Genomic DNA, 16,990 nt, shown 5'->3' with positions numbered 1-16,990 from the left:
GTCCAAATATATCCAACAATCTCCTGAGATGGAATTCATTCATTTTCCTCAAAACTCATTTCGCTAAAAAATAAAATAAAATAAAATCTATTCTATATATGTATTTTGTGTGCATTTTGCATGTTCTCCCTATGTGTCTGTGGGTTTCCTCCCACAATCAAAAACAGGCTTATTTAGGGTCTGTTCCTTTCTCTGCCCCAACCAAGGCAGAGCCTCTACATCTGGAGTTGGTCCCCGGGTGCCGGACTATGGCTGCACACTGCCCCTAGTGGTTGGATTGTTTAACTGGTATTAGGATAGTTAAATGCAGAGGACACGTTTAATTGTATGCACACTGACAATAAATGCCAGATTATTAATGTTCCGTCGCATATACTCATGCTGAAATAGCATAAACACCGTTACAAAGAGCTCAACTGGAAAAAAAACACAAGCAGTACTACGTGAAATCAGAAGAACATCACAAAACCCTGGTGCATGTGGCCCTTTGCAGTCTGTTCTATTCTAATCTTCACCTCCTGGTATCTTGTCTTCATTGTGAAAACTGTACTGGATGTGGTTTTATGTTTCTGCATGTTATGGCCATTTTGTGTGCTTTCTTCTGATTTTTTTAATATGGCCACAGCAGATGGCCGCCCCACTGAGTCTGGTATGCTTGAGTTTTCTTCTTATAGTTAATAAACACTGCAGGTGAAAGCTGCAATTGGAGGAAATAAAAGTAAAAAAATAAAAAATGTGTAAGTGCAAAACCAAGAAACATTTTAACCACCCCCCACCACACACACACACAATTTTGAAATAATCTGAATGCATGATGATGTCAAAGTATAAACTTTATTATACAAAGTGCACATCAAGTAAATGAAATTTTATATCCCCCCTGATCCACCTCCTCTTTGACCACCATGTGACACTGGTATCACCTGCACAACTCGCCTGACATTGGACCACTTAACCCCCTGCCGAATACATTTGCTTTCACTGCCTATGGAATGTTCATGATGATGTCATGTGCAAAAAAATGAAGCCTGAGAATATTGTTCAGGTAGATGATCGGTTGTTAAGAAGAATGGAAACATGCGGAGTCGATATCAGGTTTCTGCAGGATATTTGTTCTTCTTTATGGTTCATCTCACGGAGTCCACAAATAATACGTGACCTGCTGCTCGGAGCCCGGTGGAAGGTGTGCTCCCCCCACCACACACACAGGGATTATTGGGTTAGGGTTCAGGTAACGGGGTCGGTTACGGTCATATATTTAAAGTGGATCTTAACAGGGCTCTCTTCACACGAGGCAAACTGCACATTCAAAAGACAATTAGTAAAAATATTGACAAAATTATACACTCAACAAAAATATAAACGCAACACTTTTGGTTTTGCTCCCATTTTGTATGAGATGAACTCAAAGATCTAAAACTTTTTCCACATACACAATATCACCATTTCCCTCAAATATTGTTCACAAACCAGTCTAAATCTGTGATAGTGAGCACTTCTCCTTTGCTGAGATAATCCATCCCACCTCACAGGTGTGCCATATCAAGATGCTGATTAGACACCATGATTAGTGCACAGGTGTGCCTTAGACTGTCCACAATAAAAGGCCACTCTGAAAGGTGCAGTTTTATCACACAGCACAATGCCACAGATGTCGCAAGATTTGAGGGAGCGTGCAATTGGCATACTGACAGCAGGAATGTCAACCAGAGCTGTTGCTCGTGTATTGAATGTTCATTTCTCTACCATAAGCCGTCTCCAAAGGCATTTCAGAGAATTTGGCAGTACATCCAACCAGCCTCACAACCGCAGACCACGTGTAACCACACCAGCCCAGGGGTTATGGTATGGGCAGGCGTCTGTTATGGACGAAGAACACAGGTGCATTTTATTGATGGCATTTTGAATGCACAGAGATACCGTGATGAGATCCTGAGGCCCATTGTTGTGCCATACATCCAAGAACATCACCTCATGTTGCAGCAGGATAATGCACGGCCCCATGTTGCAAGGATCTGTACACAATTCTTGGAAGCTGAAAATGTCCCAGTTCTTGCATGGCCAGCATACTCACCGGACATGTCACCCATTGAGCATGTTTGGGATGCTCTGGACCGGCGTATACGACAGCATGCACCAGTTCCTGCCAATATCCAGCAACTTTGCACAGCCATTGAAGAGGAGTGGACCAACATTCCACAGGCCACAATTGACAACCTGATCAACTCTATGTGAAGGAGATGTGTTGCACTGCATGAGGCAAATGGTGGTCACACCAGATACTGACTGGTATCCCCCCCCCAATAAAACAAAACTGCACCTTTCAGAGTGGCCTTTTATTGTGGGCAGTCTAAGGCACACCTGTGCACTAATCATGGTGTCTAATCAGCATCTTGGTATGGCACACCTGTGAGGTGGGATGGATTATCTCAGCAAAGGAGAAGTGCTCACTATCACAGATTTAGACTGGTTTGTGAACAATATTTGAGGGAAATGGTGATATTGTGTATGTGGAAAAAGTTTTAGATCTTTGAGTTCATCTCATACAAAATGGGAGCAAAACCAAAAGTGTTGCGTTTATATTTTTGTTTCTCATGCGTGTTCTGTCGCCCCCTGGTGGCAGTCCCTGGTGTGCTCGGACAGTATTAGTTTTTTTAAATGTCAAATACATTTGACTAAATTTGATAATGCATCAGTAAAAATACAAATGAAAACAAATGTGCTGCAATGTAGTCAAAAAGAAAAATGACCCCCCCCAGAGAGCACCAATGAACAGAAAGAAAATGGAAAATACATTTGACTAAATTTGATAATGCATCAGTAAAAATACAAATGAAAACAAATGTGCTGCAATGTAGTCAAAAAGAAAAATGACCCCCCCCCCCCAGAGAGCACCAATGAACAGAAAGAAAATGGAAAAAAAAAAATGTTTTTAATGCCACAAGTTCAGAGAAAGTTTCGCTTGTTTTGACGTCATAATTTTGCTCCTTCAGTAAATAGAATCCAGAAAAACTATGAATCATTTTGGCGATATTATGACAGATGGTTTTGTTGTGGTCCCCTTCAATGTCACATTTCTTTTGTTAGAACTTTATCATTAAGTAAGTGGAAGTAAACTAAAAATATACAAGGTTAAAAAAAAAAAGCTGCAGGGTTTTAATCCATAAAAATAACTTAGATTCTGCACACTGCTAATTTTCACATTATATCTTCATGTGAAATGTGGCTTTCATTTAAAGTGTACTGTTGTAGAAATTTAAATCAAATGTTAACAATCATCATTAAAGTGAAACCAAATACGACGTTTCACTTTGTTTTTTTTTTTTTAACCTAATGTGTATTTATATTCTTTGTCTTGAAAAGTGCATTAAATTAAATATCCCTCAGTCGCAGCAAACAGTTTGGAAAGAAGCAACTCTCAGGTCTTCCGAATTCAACATTATCAGATGACCCTGAAGTAACACGCTGTCGGGACGCAAAAACTGTGATGTAGGCTATTTCCTTTAATGCTTTTTGGCAGCTAGCACAATGTTTTTTGTTTTTATAGTTGAGGGCGCTGTCAGATCAGGTGACTCTACCAGAATCGTGTCTGTAAGTTAGAGCGGCTCACAGAATGGCGTTAGAGGTTACAGGCACACCGGATCAGACAGCTTTTCAGTCTGTGTAAAGCCGAGCTCACAACCCGCTGTACGTGCTACTACGGGGAGTCTACAGGCAAACTACGGTCTATCTGGCAAAGCCACGCTTGAGACTTGTGCGTCACTTGCGTGTGTTCAGCGCCGTAGAAGGTCGCAGACCTTTGGTCCTTAACATGCAAATTTGATGGGGCTTGCGAAAAATCAACAACGCACACAGTACGTACGCAGTGGCGGCTCCAGAGAATTTTTTTTCTGCAGGTGCTTTGGGGGAGCTTGGTAATTTTATTGTGGTGCTATGGGCTCGTGTGTCGCGCCGGCTCTCTGCTACACCTCTGCCGCGTTCACAGGCGTGCGTACACATAGCCACATTCTGATCTGCGACAGTCACTAATTACATACAGAATGACCAAAAATCACACACACAAACCTAGGCTACTGTTCAATACACATATCCACAGACCTACACATGTAGCCTACAACCTCAGGGGAAAAATGCCAACAGGCAGAGAAAAAATCTTTCACCTACCATTGATGTCTTCAAAACAGCACAATGCACCTGTTGTTGTGATTAAGAGCAAAAGCATCATTGATTTGGTTGCTGTCCAGAGGCCGTGTTCTCTGAGGGGTAATTACCAGGAGTGACACTGGGTCACTGGTTTGGCCATGCCTTCTGCTGTTCCTCAGGTAGTTCTTTAGGTGACACAGACTACACTCACTGCAGTATGATGTCATCATTGATGCTGAAAAACACGTCCATGCCTTTGTCTCCTCTATGCTTGACTACTTAACTCCCTGCTCTTTGGGATCTCAGGGAAAAAACCTTCAAAGGCTCCAATACATTCAAAACAGTGCAGCTAGAATTCATATGTAAACAGGAACACATTACACCGATACTCCATAACTGTCACTCCCCCAGGATTCCTGCGGTATTGAAACCCTGCGACCCATACGCATCCAAACACATATGGCTGGTTGCGAGCTAGGCATTAGCTAATGCTCATCAGTGGACGCAGAATTAACTCGTCCGATGGGGAGTAAGAACACCCACAAAACGGGGAAACCAACAGTTCACAGGGCAATGATGGCACCCTACGAGAAGCAACTCTGCTTGAGGCTTCTTCCCATTTAAAAAAATAAATAAATAAATACAAGTAATCACGCTCGCTCAGACAGAGGGTAAGGTCAAGACCAATGGTTCCCAAAGTGTGGGGGGTAGCTGTCTCTTGGTGGGCCATGGAGGTACTGCAGGTGGGTCATGAGAGATCATTAAAAATTTTAAGAAACATCCTTGTTCAAATTTGCAAGAAAGTTTAAAAATAAATAAAATTATAATAAAGTCTTAAATTACCTCAAAATATTTTTTAAAATGTAATCAGAAGTTATAAAACACAGCTATGGGATTTAAATTGTGCATTATCCTTGATTTACCTGACAATGTTTAACAATGTTGGAAATACTTCATTTTGGTGTCACGAGTCTGTCCAGATTTGGATTAAAGGTTCTGGTGGGTCACAGATGATTTTCAGATTTTAAAGCGGGACCCGTGTTCTAAAGGTTCTTAACGCCTGGTCAACATGCCATGTACAACACCTTGAGGTTACCTATTGGTTTGGCGAGTACAAACAATCTGAATAGACATCGTAGCCACATTTCCACCTGGTATTAACGTGCGTCTCCACTCAACACCTTGACATCCGGAAGCTCACGTCACAGTCAGAAGAGGGTCATAGCAAAAAAACAAAAATGTGTCGCAGAGACCATCGATCCGCGATGGCAACATTTCCCTTTACACGCCACCCCAACCACCTCTGGAGACAGTTTGGCCAATCAAATCACAATGAGTCCTCGATGCGTCTTCCACATGTCCTTTCATGCTGTCAAATACTCTCCAACTGCAACCCACTGTCCAAAAACACATTTTAACACCAGGTGCAAATGTGGGTGTACGTGTGCTCAGGCGGCTGAGAAAGTTGAGGGAAGACTACTCTCCTCTATATGTGATGATGTTTTTATCTGTCTCGTGGATTTTAATCTTATAGAGCAGGTTGGGGGGAAGAACCTTCATCAGGTTGTCCCATATGTAAACCGCCAGGTTCTCAGTTGTGCTAAAAGACAAAGAAAAACAAATGAGTAAACGGTACAAACAAACCTGCAGACACAACGGAAAAACCAGTATTGGTAGATACACACCTGACGACGCCGGCAAAGTATGGGACATCCTTATCCAGGTTTTTATGGTCCAGTGGGATCATGATGGCTTCCTGGCAAAGGGATTGAAACTCTGAAAAAACTTTGTAACAAGCAACATACATCTTAAAAAAAGAAAAAGAAACAAAAATCTGACAGTTGCTCAAAAGACTTTACAAAAATACAAATGTTACCATCACAAGCTGGAGTTGAAAATAGTCACAGCTAAGAAATGAGCTGCGTCTGGCGATATAATAATAATAAAAAAAAAAATCTGATGAACTGCTCACAGCACGTGGCAACCAGTTAAAGGACGACAACAGACAGTAAAATATATGGTGTACAAGTTACTGACTCACCATTAAAGTCACAATGTTGCTAGTTAAAATAACAGTTTGTCACACGGATGTTGGTTCAAAAATGAATACGCTGAAAACATGAAAACAATGTTTACACTGACCAATAGCAGACGACTAACTTAACAATTTCTCAAATTAATTTAACCGTGAAGCTTCGTCATTTGACATTTACGTACAATTACAGACACTCTGTCACGAAGTGTCCGTTTTTCAGAATAATTCTGCGAGCTCTTTGGGCTGTGACAAACATTTAATTCCAGCATTCCAGAATGCACGATGTGGGGAACCAAGTATGCTTGTGGATCACAACAGTGGCAAATATAAAAATAACCTTAAAATTCCAGTAGCACTACGAGCAAAAACTTTGACTTCTGTCTTTGACGAGCGGTAACGGCCTGTATGTGCTGCATTCTGAATTACAGTATTTTCAAAGACTATAGAGGTAATGCAGCTTTCACAAAAAAAAAAAAAAAAGTCAGACACAAAAAAAAAACAATTCATCATTGTAAACACTGGGGATATTTAATGAGTTAACAGTTTACTTCATGCCTGTTGGTGAAAAAGATAAAATGACTGTGTGTACCAGGTGGACCACAGTTCTTCACTTTTGTCACAGAGCACAAAGTACTTATTACGTGACTGCTGATCACTTTTGTTGTTGTCGGTTACTATGATGTAATTTTCACGTCATTCACACAACTTTAAGTTTCTTTATTTTGAACATGACAGTTTTGTGGGGGCGGATGGCTGCACAGAATAGAGAAAGAAACCAGACATCGACTTTCACTTAACTGCATCTGTACTCACTGCATGTCACACTTCATCTGCAACATCGATGGAACATTAACAAAATGTCCAGAATTGCAGATTCTTTAAAATTTTACATAGGTTGTGGAAAAAAAAATTCTATTTTTAGGTTGTGCAAAACAAACAACTTATTAACGTGTTCCTTGTAAAGATCTCAAACCTCAAATATATTACTGTGTGCATCCATATTGTTTGCCGCGTTCGTCAAGTGAACGTGGTAGGAAATTTCCATCTTGGGATTTCCTAGTCGTCTTGAATGCAGCATTAGCATTAGTAGTGGACCTGGAAGTCACGGCTTCCGAGACCAAATGATACTTAAAAGGAGAAACTGTGATCTTGTCATATCTAATAGCGCTCTGTGAATTTTTTTTTGGCCAGCTTTCATTTTTATTCCCGAAGGTGGTAGCTGGCTGTCTATACGTCCTCACGAGGTGCTATGAAGGGCTGGTTCATCAGCTGCTTTGAAGCAAAAGGAGAGCATTTTTTTGTCACCCCAACGTCATGAGGGAGACTCGAGACCAGGTTTTACATGAAAGTTGTTTTTTGAAGTTCTTGACCTCAGCTCACCTTGATGCACCTCTTCAGGTCTGTCAGGTTCATCACCATTCCAGTTACCTGGTCAATCTGTGGACGAGAACATGTGATGTTACCATCAGCACACAGCAGAATGCAAGATGTCCTGTTTTTGAGACCAAGTCACTTCCAGGAGGAATGATGTGGGTTTTATCACCACTTTTACTCACTTTTCCTCGAACTGTCACCTCCACTGTGGATACAGACATCAGAGCAGAGAATCAGATGGAGACATTCATGTTCAGAAATCAGAGTGCAGAAGAACACACCTGTGTAGTTGTGCCCATGGCCATTGGGATTGTTGCATTTCTCAAACACACGTTTATTCTCCTCGTCGCTCAAGTCAACACTGAAAAAGACATGAAGTGAAAGACTGTGTGACTCTGGAGGCACAAGAATGGCTTTTTAGGCCAGTCTGGGAGGGGTGGGGTGGGGTTGGTTGCCCCTCTGGCTACACACCTGTACTGTCTCTGTGGCTAGAAGGAAAACAGAAATGATGAGGACAAAAACCCATTTATTCATGTGGAAAATTGCAACCTGACTGTCCGGTGCTATGCATCAGAAACTGAGTTGGTGTGTATTTGAAGAAAATGAGAGCGAAATATATATTTTTAAAATTTGCTTGGCTGCAGCACTGACTGTGACAGATGGCACCCGTTAAAGTGAGACTAGTCACGCTGTTGATGATCTGTGTGAATAAAATAAACTTGCTTTATAGCAATGTTAAAAACATGCACCGTGACTCCGTGAGCACTGACCCCATCCTCGACAGGGTCTCTAGATAACACGTACATTATGACTTCATCAGATTTGTTGACAGATGGCTCAGTAAAATATAGATTTTTAACCGTTTTACTTTTTGTTGGTGAATCACCTCTGTCAGTGCTCTAATACACATTTCTCAGCAAAAATGTGTTTCCAGTAGACCTTTGTCATGACAGTATACATACATGTAAAATTTTCTCCTCTGATTTGCATTCTATGGAATCGCCCACATCATCCTAACTGACTGTCCTGGACTCCACAGCGGTGTTTTTCTGTATCTGTTAGCTGTTTAATCTGCGCAGTTAGACTGATCTTGTTACCTAGATAACGATTTGTTTCACAGTGTAATCTTCACATGCCTTAACTAAAGCACTCCCTCTGCTGAATCACCTCTAAATTATTTACACATTATTCACTTTGTGTGTTTTTAGGAATCCGCTAGCTTAGCGCAGCTACTAGCTCTTAGCCGGTTTAGCATGGCGGCTTCTCCTGTCTCTCCCGCACTTTTCTGCTCTGGGTGTGAAATGTTTAGTTATTCCTCGGCCTCCTTTAGCAGTAATGGTACTTGTAATAAGTGCAGCTTATTCATAGCTTTGGAGGCCAGGCTGGGCGAATTGGAGACTCGGCTCTGCACCGTGGAAAATTCTACAACTAGCCAGGCCCCTGTAGTCGGTGCGGACCAAGGTAGCTTAGCTGCCGTTAGTTTCCCTCTGGCAGATCCCGTGCAGCCGGGTAAGCAGGCCGACTGGGTGATTGTGAGGAGGAAGCATAGTTCTAAACAGAAGCCCCGTGTACACCGCCAACCCATTCACATTTGTAACCGTTTTTCCCCACTCGACAACACACCCGCCGAGGATCAAACTCTGGTTATTGGCGACTCTGTTTTGAGAAATGTGAAGTTAGCGACACCAGCAACCATAGTCAATTGTCTTCCGGGGGCCAGAGCAGGCGACATTGAAGGAAATTTGAAACTGCTGGCTAAGGCTAAGCGTAAATTTGGTAAGATTGTAATTCACGTCGGCAGTAATGACACCCGGTTACGCCAATCGGAGGTCACTAAAATTAACATTGAATCGGTGTGTAACTTTGCAAAAACAATGTCGGACTCTGTAGTTTTCTCTGGGCCCCTCCCCAATCGGACCGGGAGTGACATGTTTAGCCGCATGTTCTCCTTGAATTGCTGGCTGTCTGAGTGGTGTCCAAAAAATGAGGTGGGCTTCATAGATAATTGGCAAAGCTTCTGGGGAAAACCTGGTCTTGTTAGGAGAGACGGCATCCATCCCACTTTGGATGGAGCAGCTCTCATTTCTAGAAATCTGGCCAATTTTCTTAAATCCTCCAAACCGTGACTATCCAGGGATGGGACCAGGAAGCAGAGTTGTAGTCTTACACACCTCTCTGCAGCTTCTCTCCCCCTGCCATCCCCTCATTACCCCATCCCTGTAGAGACGGTGCCTGCTCCCTGACCACCAATAACCAGCAAAAATCTATTTAAGCATAAAAATTCAAAAAGAAAAAATAATATAGCACCTTCAACTGCACCACAGACTAAAACAGTTAAATGTGGTCTATTAAACATTAGGTCTCTCTCTTCTAAGTCCCTGTTAGTAAATGATATAATAACTGATCAACATATTGATTTATTCTGCCTTACAGAAACCTGGTTACAGCAGGATGAATAAGTTAGTTTAAATGAGTCAACGCCCCCGAGTCACACTAACTGCCAGAATGCTCGTAGCACGGGCCGAGGCGGAGGATTAGCAGCAATCTTCCATTCCGGCTTATTAATTAATCAAAAACTCAGACAGAGCTTTAATTCATTTGAAAGCTTGACTTAGTCTTGTCCATCCAAATTGGAAGTCCCAAAAACCAGTTTTATTTGTTATTATCCATCGTCTACCTGGTCGTTACTGTGAATTTTCAGACCTTTTGTCTGACTTAGTGCTTAGCTCAGATAAGATAATTATAGTGGGTGATTTTAACATCCACACAGATGCTGAGAAAGACAGCCTCAACACTGCATTTAATCTATTATTAGACTCAATTGGCTTTGCTCAAAATGTAAATGAGTCCACCCACCACTTTAATCATATCTTAGATCTTGTTCTGACTTATGGTATAGAAATTGAAGACTTAACAGTATTCCCTGAAAACTCCCTTCTGTCTGATCATTTCTTAATAACATTTACATTTACTCTGATGGACTACCCAGCAGTGGGGAATAAGTTTCATTACACTAGAAGTCTTTCAGAAAGCGCTGTAACTAGGTTTAAGGATATGATTCCTTCTTTATGTTCTCTAATGCCATATACCAACACAGTGCAGAGTAGCTACCTAAACTCTGTAAGTGAGATAGAGTATCTCGTCAATAGTTTTACATCCTCATTGAGGACAACTTTGGATGCTGTAGCTCCTCTGAAAAAGAGAGCTTTAAATCAGAAGTGCCTGACTCTGTGGTATAACTCACAAACTCGCAGCTTAAAGCAGATAACCCGTAAGTTGGAGAGGAAATGGCGTCTCACTAATTTAGAAGATCTTCACTTAGCCTGGAAAAAGAGTCTGTTGCTTTATAAAAAAGCCCTCTGTAAAGCTAGGACATCTTACTACTCATCACTAATTGAAGAAAATAAGAACAACCCCAGGTTTCTTTTCAGCACTGTAGCCAGGCTGACAAAGAGTCAGAGCTCTATTGAGCCGAGTATTCCTTTAACTTTAACAAGTAATGACTTCATGACTTTCTTTGCTAATAAAATTTTAACTATTAGGGAAAAAATTACTCATAACCATCCCAAAGATGTATCGTTATCTTTGGCTGCTTTCAGTGATGCTGGTATTTGGTTAGACTCTTTCTCTCAGATTGTTCTGTCTGAGTTATTTTCATTAGTTACTTCATCCAAACCATCAACATGTCTATTAGACCCCATTCCTACCAGGCTGCTCAAGGAAGCCCTACCATTATTTAATGCTTCGATCTTAAATATGATCAATCTATCGTTATTAGCTGGCTATGTACCACAGGCTTTTAAGGTGGCAGTAATTAAACCATTACTTAAAAAGCCATCACTTGACCCAGCTATCTTAGCTAATTATAGACCAATCTCCAACCTTCCTTTTCTCTCAAAAATTCTTGAAAGGGTAGTTGTAAAACAGCTAACTGATCATCTTCAGAGGAATGGTCTATTTGAAGAGTTTCAGTCAGGTTTTAGAATTCATCATAGTACAGAAACGGCATTAGTGAAGGTTACAAATGATCTTCTTATGGCCTCAGACAGTGGACTCATCTCTGTGCTTGTTCTGTTAGACCTCAGTGCTGCTTTTGATACCGTTGACCATAAAATTTTATTACAGAGATTAGAGCATGCCATAGGTATTAAAGGCACTGCGCTGCAGTGGTTTGAATCATATTTATCTAATAGATTACAATTTGTTCATGTAAATGGGGAATCTTCTTCACAGACTAAGGTTAATTATGGAGTTCCACAAGGTTCTGTGCTAGGACCAATTTTATTCACTTTATACATGCTTCCCTTAGGCAGTATTATTAGACGGCATTGCTTAAATTTTCATTGTTACGCAGATGATACCCAGCTTTATCTATCCATGAAGCCAGAGGACACACACCAATTAGCTAAACTGCAGGACTGTCTTACAGACAAAGACATGGATGACCTCTAATTTCCTGCTTTTAAACTCAGATAAAACTGAAGTTATTGTACTTGGCCCCACAAATCTTAGAAACATGGTGTCTAACCAGATCCTTACTCTGGATGGCATTACCCTGACCTCTAGTAATACTGTGAGAAATCTTGGAGTCATTTTTGATCAAGATATGTCATTCAAAGCGCATATTAAACAAATATGTAGGACTGCTTTTTTGCATTTACGCAATATCTCTAAAATTAGAAAGGTCTTGTCTCAGAGTGATGCTGAAAAACTAATTCATGCATTTATTTCCTCTAGGCTGGACTATTGTAATTCATTATTATCAGGTTGTCCTAAAAGTTCCCTGAAAAGCCTTCAGTTAATTCAAAATGCTGCAGCTAGAGTACTACGGGGACTAGAAGGAGAGAGCATATCTCACCCATATTGGCCTCTCTTCATTGGCTTCCTGTTAATTCTAGAATAGAATTTAAAATTCTTCTTCTTACTTATAAGGTTTTGAATAATCAGGTCCCATCTTATCTTAGGGACCTCATAGTACCATATCACCCCAATAGAGCGCTTCGCTCTCAGACTGCAGGCTTACTTGTAGTTCCTAGGGTTTGTAAGAGTAGAATGGGAGGCAGAGCCTTCAGCTTTCAGGCTCCTCTCCTGTGGAACCAGCTCCCAATTCAGATCAGGGAGACAGACACCCTCTCTACTTTTAAGATAAGGCTTAAAACTTTCCTTTTTGCTAAAGCTTATAGTTAGGGCTGGATCAGGTGACCCTGAACCATCCCTTAGTTATGCTGCTATAGACTTAGACTGCTGGGGGGTTCCAATGATGCACTGAGTGTTTCTTTCTCTTTTTGCTCTGTATGCACCACTCTGCATTTAATCATTAGTGATTGATCTCTGCTCCCCTCCACAGCATGTCTTTTTCCTGGTTCTCTCCCTCAGCCCCAACCAGTCCCAGCAGAAGACTACCCCTCCCTGAGCCTGGTTCTGCTGGAGGTTTCTTCCTGTTAAAAGGGAGTTTTTCCTTCCCACTGTCGCCAAGTGCTTGCTCACAGGGGGTCGTTTTGACCGTTGGGGTTTTTACGTAATTATTTTATGGCCTTGCCTTACAATATAAGGCGCCTTGGGGCAACTGTTTGTTGTGATTTGGCGCTATATAAATAAAATTGATTGATTGACTGATTGATTGATTGATTGATTGATTGATTGACTCATGGTCATTTTGGAACGGTGCTTCTGCATTTCAAATTTGCAGGCAGTACCAAGGAAAATGTGTAGAAACATTTATTGACAAATGGCGCCATCAGGTGCACCGCGTCTCTGCAACGTTAAAGTTTTGGTAAGGTGGATGGAGATGGAGGTGGATGGAGATGGAGAAGGAGGAGGCGGCACTGCAGGAGCACCGTGCTCAACTACTTCACCCCAGGGAGCTGTGGTTGATGCCTGCAGCTCCTGGAAATGATCTTCTCACATGCTTTGACCTTGGGCATGAGTACACCTATTTCCTAGCCAGAAAACCTCCCACTTCTGTCACCTACAGAATCCACTACCTAACAGCAATATGCCAAAGTCAAGTGCACCCAGCTCTTACAGAGAATGTCACACCGGTGACTAACTAAGAGAGAATACCAAAGTGCACTACACACTTTAGACCGTGTGCTATAGCATGTCAAGACAGGGCACCTGACACATGTTACAAGGCCATCATAACGTGCTTCAGGTGCATGTGCATACCAATTTTTCAGCCAATATTAGAATGGTCTAGTCTACATCCAAAAGTGGCCCGACCAGAACAAAATTCCAACACTGCATGACTTCCAGATGGATGAGAAGCTGTGGAATGCTGTTTTGTTTTGCTCTAAAACTGTCTAGGTATTTTCAGAGATAAGGCCAAGGACACAGGGCTTTTTTGTTGTTGTTTGTTTGTTTTTTCTCAGTAAGCCAAACACTGCAGAACACTTAGTTTGCAAAGAAATGTGTCTGTAAAGGTGGTTTGTACTGACAATAATCAGTTTGTCCACTGACAGACCTGATGGCCTGAGACTCAGATTACCTTCACACATCTATACACCTATATATATATATATATATAGATAGATAGATAGATAGATAGATAGATAGATAGATAGATAGATAGATAGATAGATAGATAGATAGATAGATAGATAGATAGATAGATAGATAGATACGTGTGTGTAACATTTTGCTTTCCGATCATATATAAGACACAATGATCTGAACCCTTTTGAGGTGATTTTGCTCTTTATTTTGCTTTTGACCTACCTGCAGTACCTTCGCCGCCCGCCGGGTGGCTGAGTCTATACTTTGGGGGAAAAAGCAGCGCGCAACCAAAACTTAATTATTGCAGTAAAACTGCGTGTTCTACTGGTCCCGTGATTCACTGTATCGTGTGTAAACCACAGCCCCGAGAAGAAAATACAATCCAAATACGTCCGGGTGACTTGGAAGGTCAGCGGTAACTCGTTATTCAGCGGACGGAGGGGACAAACGCAAAGAATACAAAATAAATCTGGGTCGTACCTGTGCAGTCGGTGGCAGGCGCTGAAGCTCTGAACCCGGGTGATGTACGCGATCCGTTCGACGGAGAAACCGTCCATGATCCGGAGCAAAGAAAAGAAATAAAATCCGCTACACGGTCAGAAAGAGGATCGATGAAACCTATTCAGATTTGAGGCGCCAGCCCACCTATAGACATATAAAAAGATACTACAGCAGACATTGAGCTCGTTCCGAGATATTTTCATCTGCCATCTTGCGTAAGAAAATTCCGGAACCGATCTTATGATTTTCCCATCGATTTCTCTTTAATCCGCTAGGTGGCAGACGCAGCCCCGCGCGGGCTGTTGCCAGGCAGCCGCCCGCCATCTTGCCTAGTTGAAGTGTACGTCTGTAATATTTTTTTCTTTACATTTTGTTTCTTTGCTTTTATTTTGCTATCCGTTGTCACCGAGGACCACACTGGAAATCAGCGTTTTCATACTTTGTGTTGTCCTTGGTGTATGAATTTTACCAAATAAATCTACATCACAATTTTATGACCCAGACATTTGCTGAAAGCCCCTTGTATAACAATTGGAATACTATTTTTTTCCTTTTCTTTTGTTGTATTGCACTTTATTTTTTTATTTGTGCGGCCTGCTTTGGCAATGTTATTGAGACGTTTATTACTGCCCCACTTGTGTATTATACATTGTTGTAAATATTTAAAAAAAAAAAAGATTCACAAAACCCGCCATCTGTCGGCTGTGGCCGGTACTACAACAAACCAGTGACTGAAGAACAAACGAATGAATGAATGAATTTATCCGGCGGCACACACACACACACACACACACACACACACACACACACACACACACACACACACACACACACACACACACACACACACACACACACACACACACACACACACACACACACACAGTTAACAACAACAAAGAAAAGAAGAAATCTCTCATTAAACAAAACAAAACAACCATTTTCCAGTTTTGTGCGGCCGAATTCGGTGCAGGCTGAGATTCTAAAATCAGTTGATTTCAAAATACTCTGTGAAACAAATTTGCAACTAACGATAATATTAACCACAATAATATGACAATAATAAAAATAGCAATAACAACAGCAATCAAGCCCGGCGCCAGAAACAAACAAACAAACAAACAAACAAACAAACAAAAAAAAATTAAGGGGGCGATGTCAGCAATAATAATATCAAACAATTTACAATCACATGTAGCAGCACAAACTCATCTTACTTCATCAGACACATATCTAGAGAACATCATTTCTTTATACTGATATTTAAAGTGATTAATATTTGAACATCGCTTGAGTATTTTAGGGCCACAAATGGAGATACAGAAACCTTTCCTGGTCGTCTGAACGCCAGCAATTTCAAAAGAATACAAGCCCCTTAAATTATATTTTCCCTCTCTATCCGTGAAAAATTCTTGAATTCTAAAGGACAGTTGCTTGTTTTTCTACTTTAAACATTAACATTAACATCAGACCGGTGCAGTTTTTATTTAAGGATTAATAAGTGGATTTTTTTTTACTAACTTTTCAAAACTTGCAAAGATGATCAAACGTATAATTGCATCTGGAACTTAAAGTGTGTGTGTGTGTGTGTGTGTGTGTGTGTGTGTGTGTGTGTGTGTGTGTGTGTGTGTGTGTGTGTGTGTGTGTGTGTGTGTGTGTGTGTGTGTGTGTGTGTTTTGGTGGTTGGGGGGGGGGGTGTCTTACAAACCCTTTATTACATTATATTTTTTTGGAAACACGTTGTATGGCCGCAAAATCTCATATATATAATTTATATAAAATTTGAATGCATTATATTTTTGATAGCTTCTCTCCAAGTAATATATCAGTGTTAACTCTCATTCATAATAAATTTTAACTTATCTCACGCACGCACACGCACACGGACTCACACCAGGTTCACGTCCTGCCAATCAGGGTTTTTTTTATTTTAAATCTATGTCAAATTCAGTTCTGTTAACAGTTAAAAATATCCACATAATTAATAGCAACAACTCACAGATATATCCCCCCCCCCCCCCCCCCCAACAGCTCTGCTGCTTTCGTGGTTTAAATAAAAAGCACCTTTCTTTGTTTAAATTGTAGGTGACGTAATAACCTACACAAGATGGCGGCTCGTTTGACTCTAGTGATATTCATGTCTATGGTCTGACCGTTTGTCTTCTTTTCCTTCTCCTCCTCCTCCTTCTTGGTTCCTTTTCTTTTTCCTTTTTCACCCGTTGGTGCCTTACCGCCGCCTACCTGACAGGAGTGTCCCCGCAGGCAAAAAATAAAAATAAAAATAATAAAAACATAAAAGAAGAACCCTTCACTGTTTCCAAACGTGGCCTTCAAGTGCGCACATACTTGTCAGCTTATTTAAGTATAATTTTTTTTAATCTTTGTTTTACAACTGACTGTATTCACCACAAACACAAATCATCCTTGTTAAGAATCACTTTT

General features: G+C 41.0%; 1 protein-coding gene across 1 annotated transcript; it reads right to left on the bottom strand.

Annotated features, from left to right (window-relative positions):
* Window positions 1-3,529: 3,529 nt before the first annotated feature.
* Window positions 3,530-14,694, bottom strand: pts (6-pyruvoyltetrahydropterin synthase). The gene is made up of 6 exons (XM_034194469.1): window positions 14,528-14,694; window positions 7,834-7,913; window positions 7,735-7,757; window positions 7,559-7,615; window positions 5,829-5,899; window positions 3,530-5,743 (listed from the first exon to the last, which is right to left on the bottom strand). Exons 1-6 carry the CDS (start codon window positions 14,602-14,604, stop codon window positions 5,620-5,622), a joined length of 432 nt encoding a protein of 143 aa, XP_034050360.1. The 5' UTR covers window positions 14,605-14,694; the 3' UTR covers window positions 3,530-5,619.
* Window positions 14,695-16,990: the final 2,296 nt, after the last annotated feature.

Source organism: Thalassophryne amazonica, chromosome 18 (genome assembly GCF_902500255.1).
Source record: "Thalassophryne amazonica chromosome 18, fThaAma1.1, whole genome shotgun sequence".
Classification (NCBI taxonomy): Eukaryota; Metazoa; Chordata; class Actinopteri; order Batrachoidiformes; family Batrachoididae; genus Thalassophryne; species Thalassophryne amazonica.
The sequence above is the reverse complement of the archived record's forward strand: the minus strand, read 5'-3'. Positions and strand labels throughout refer to the sequence as shown.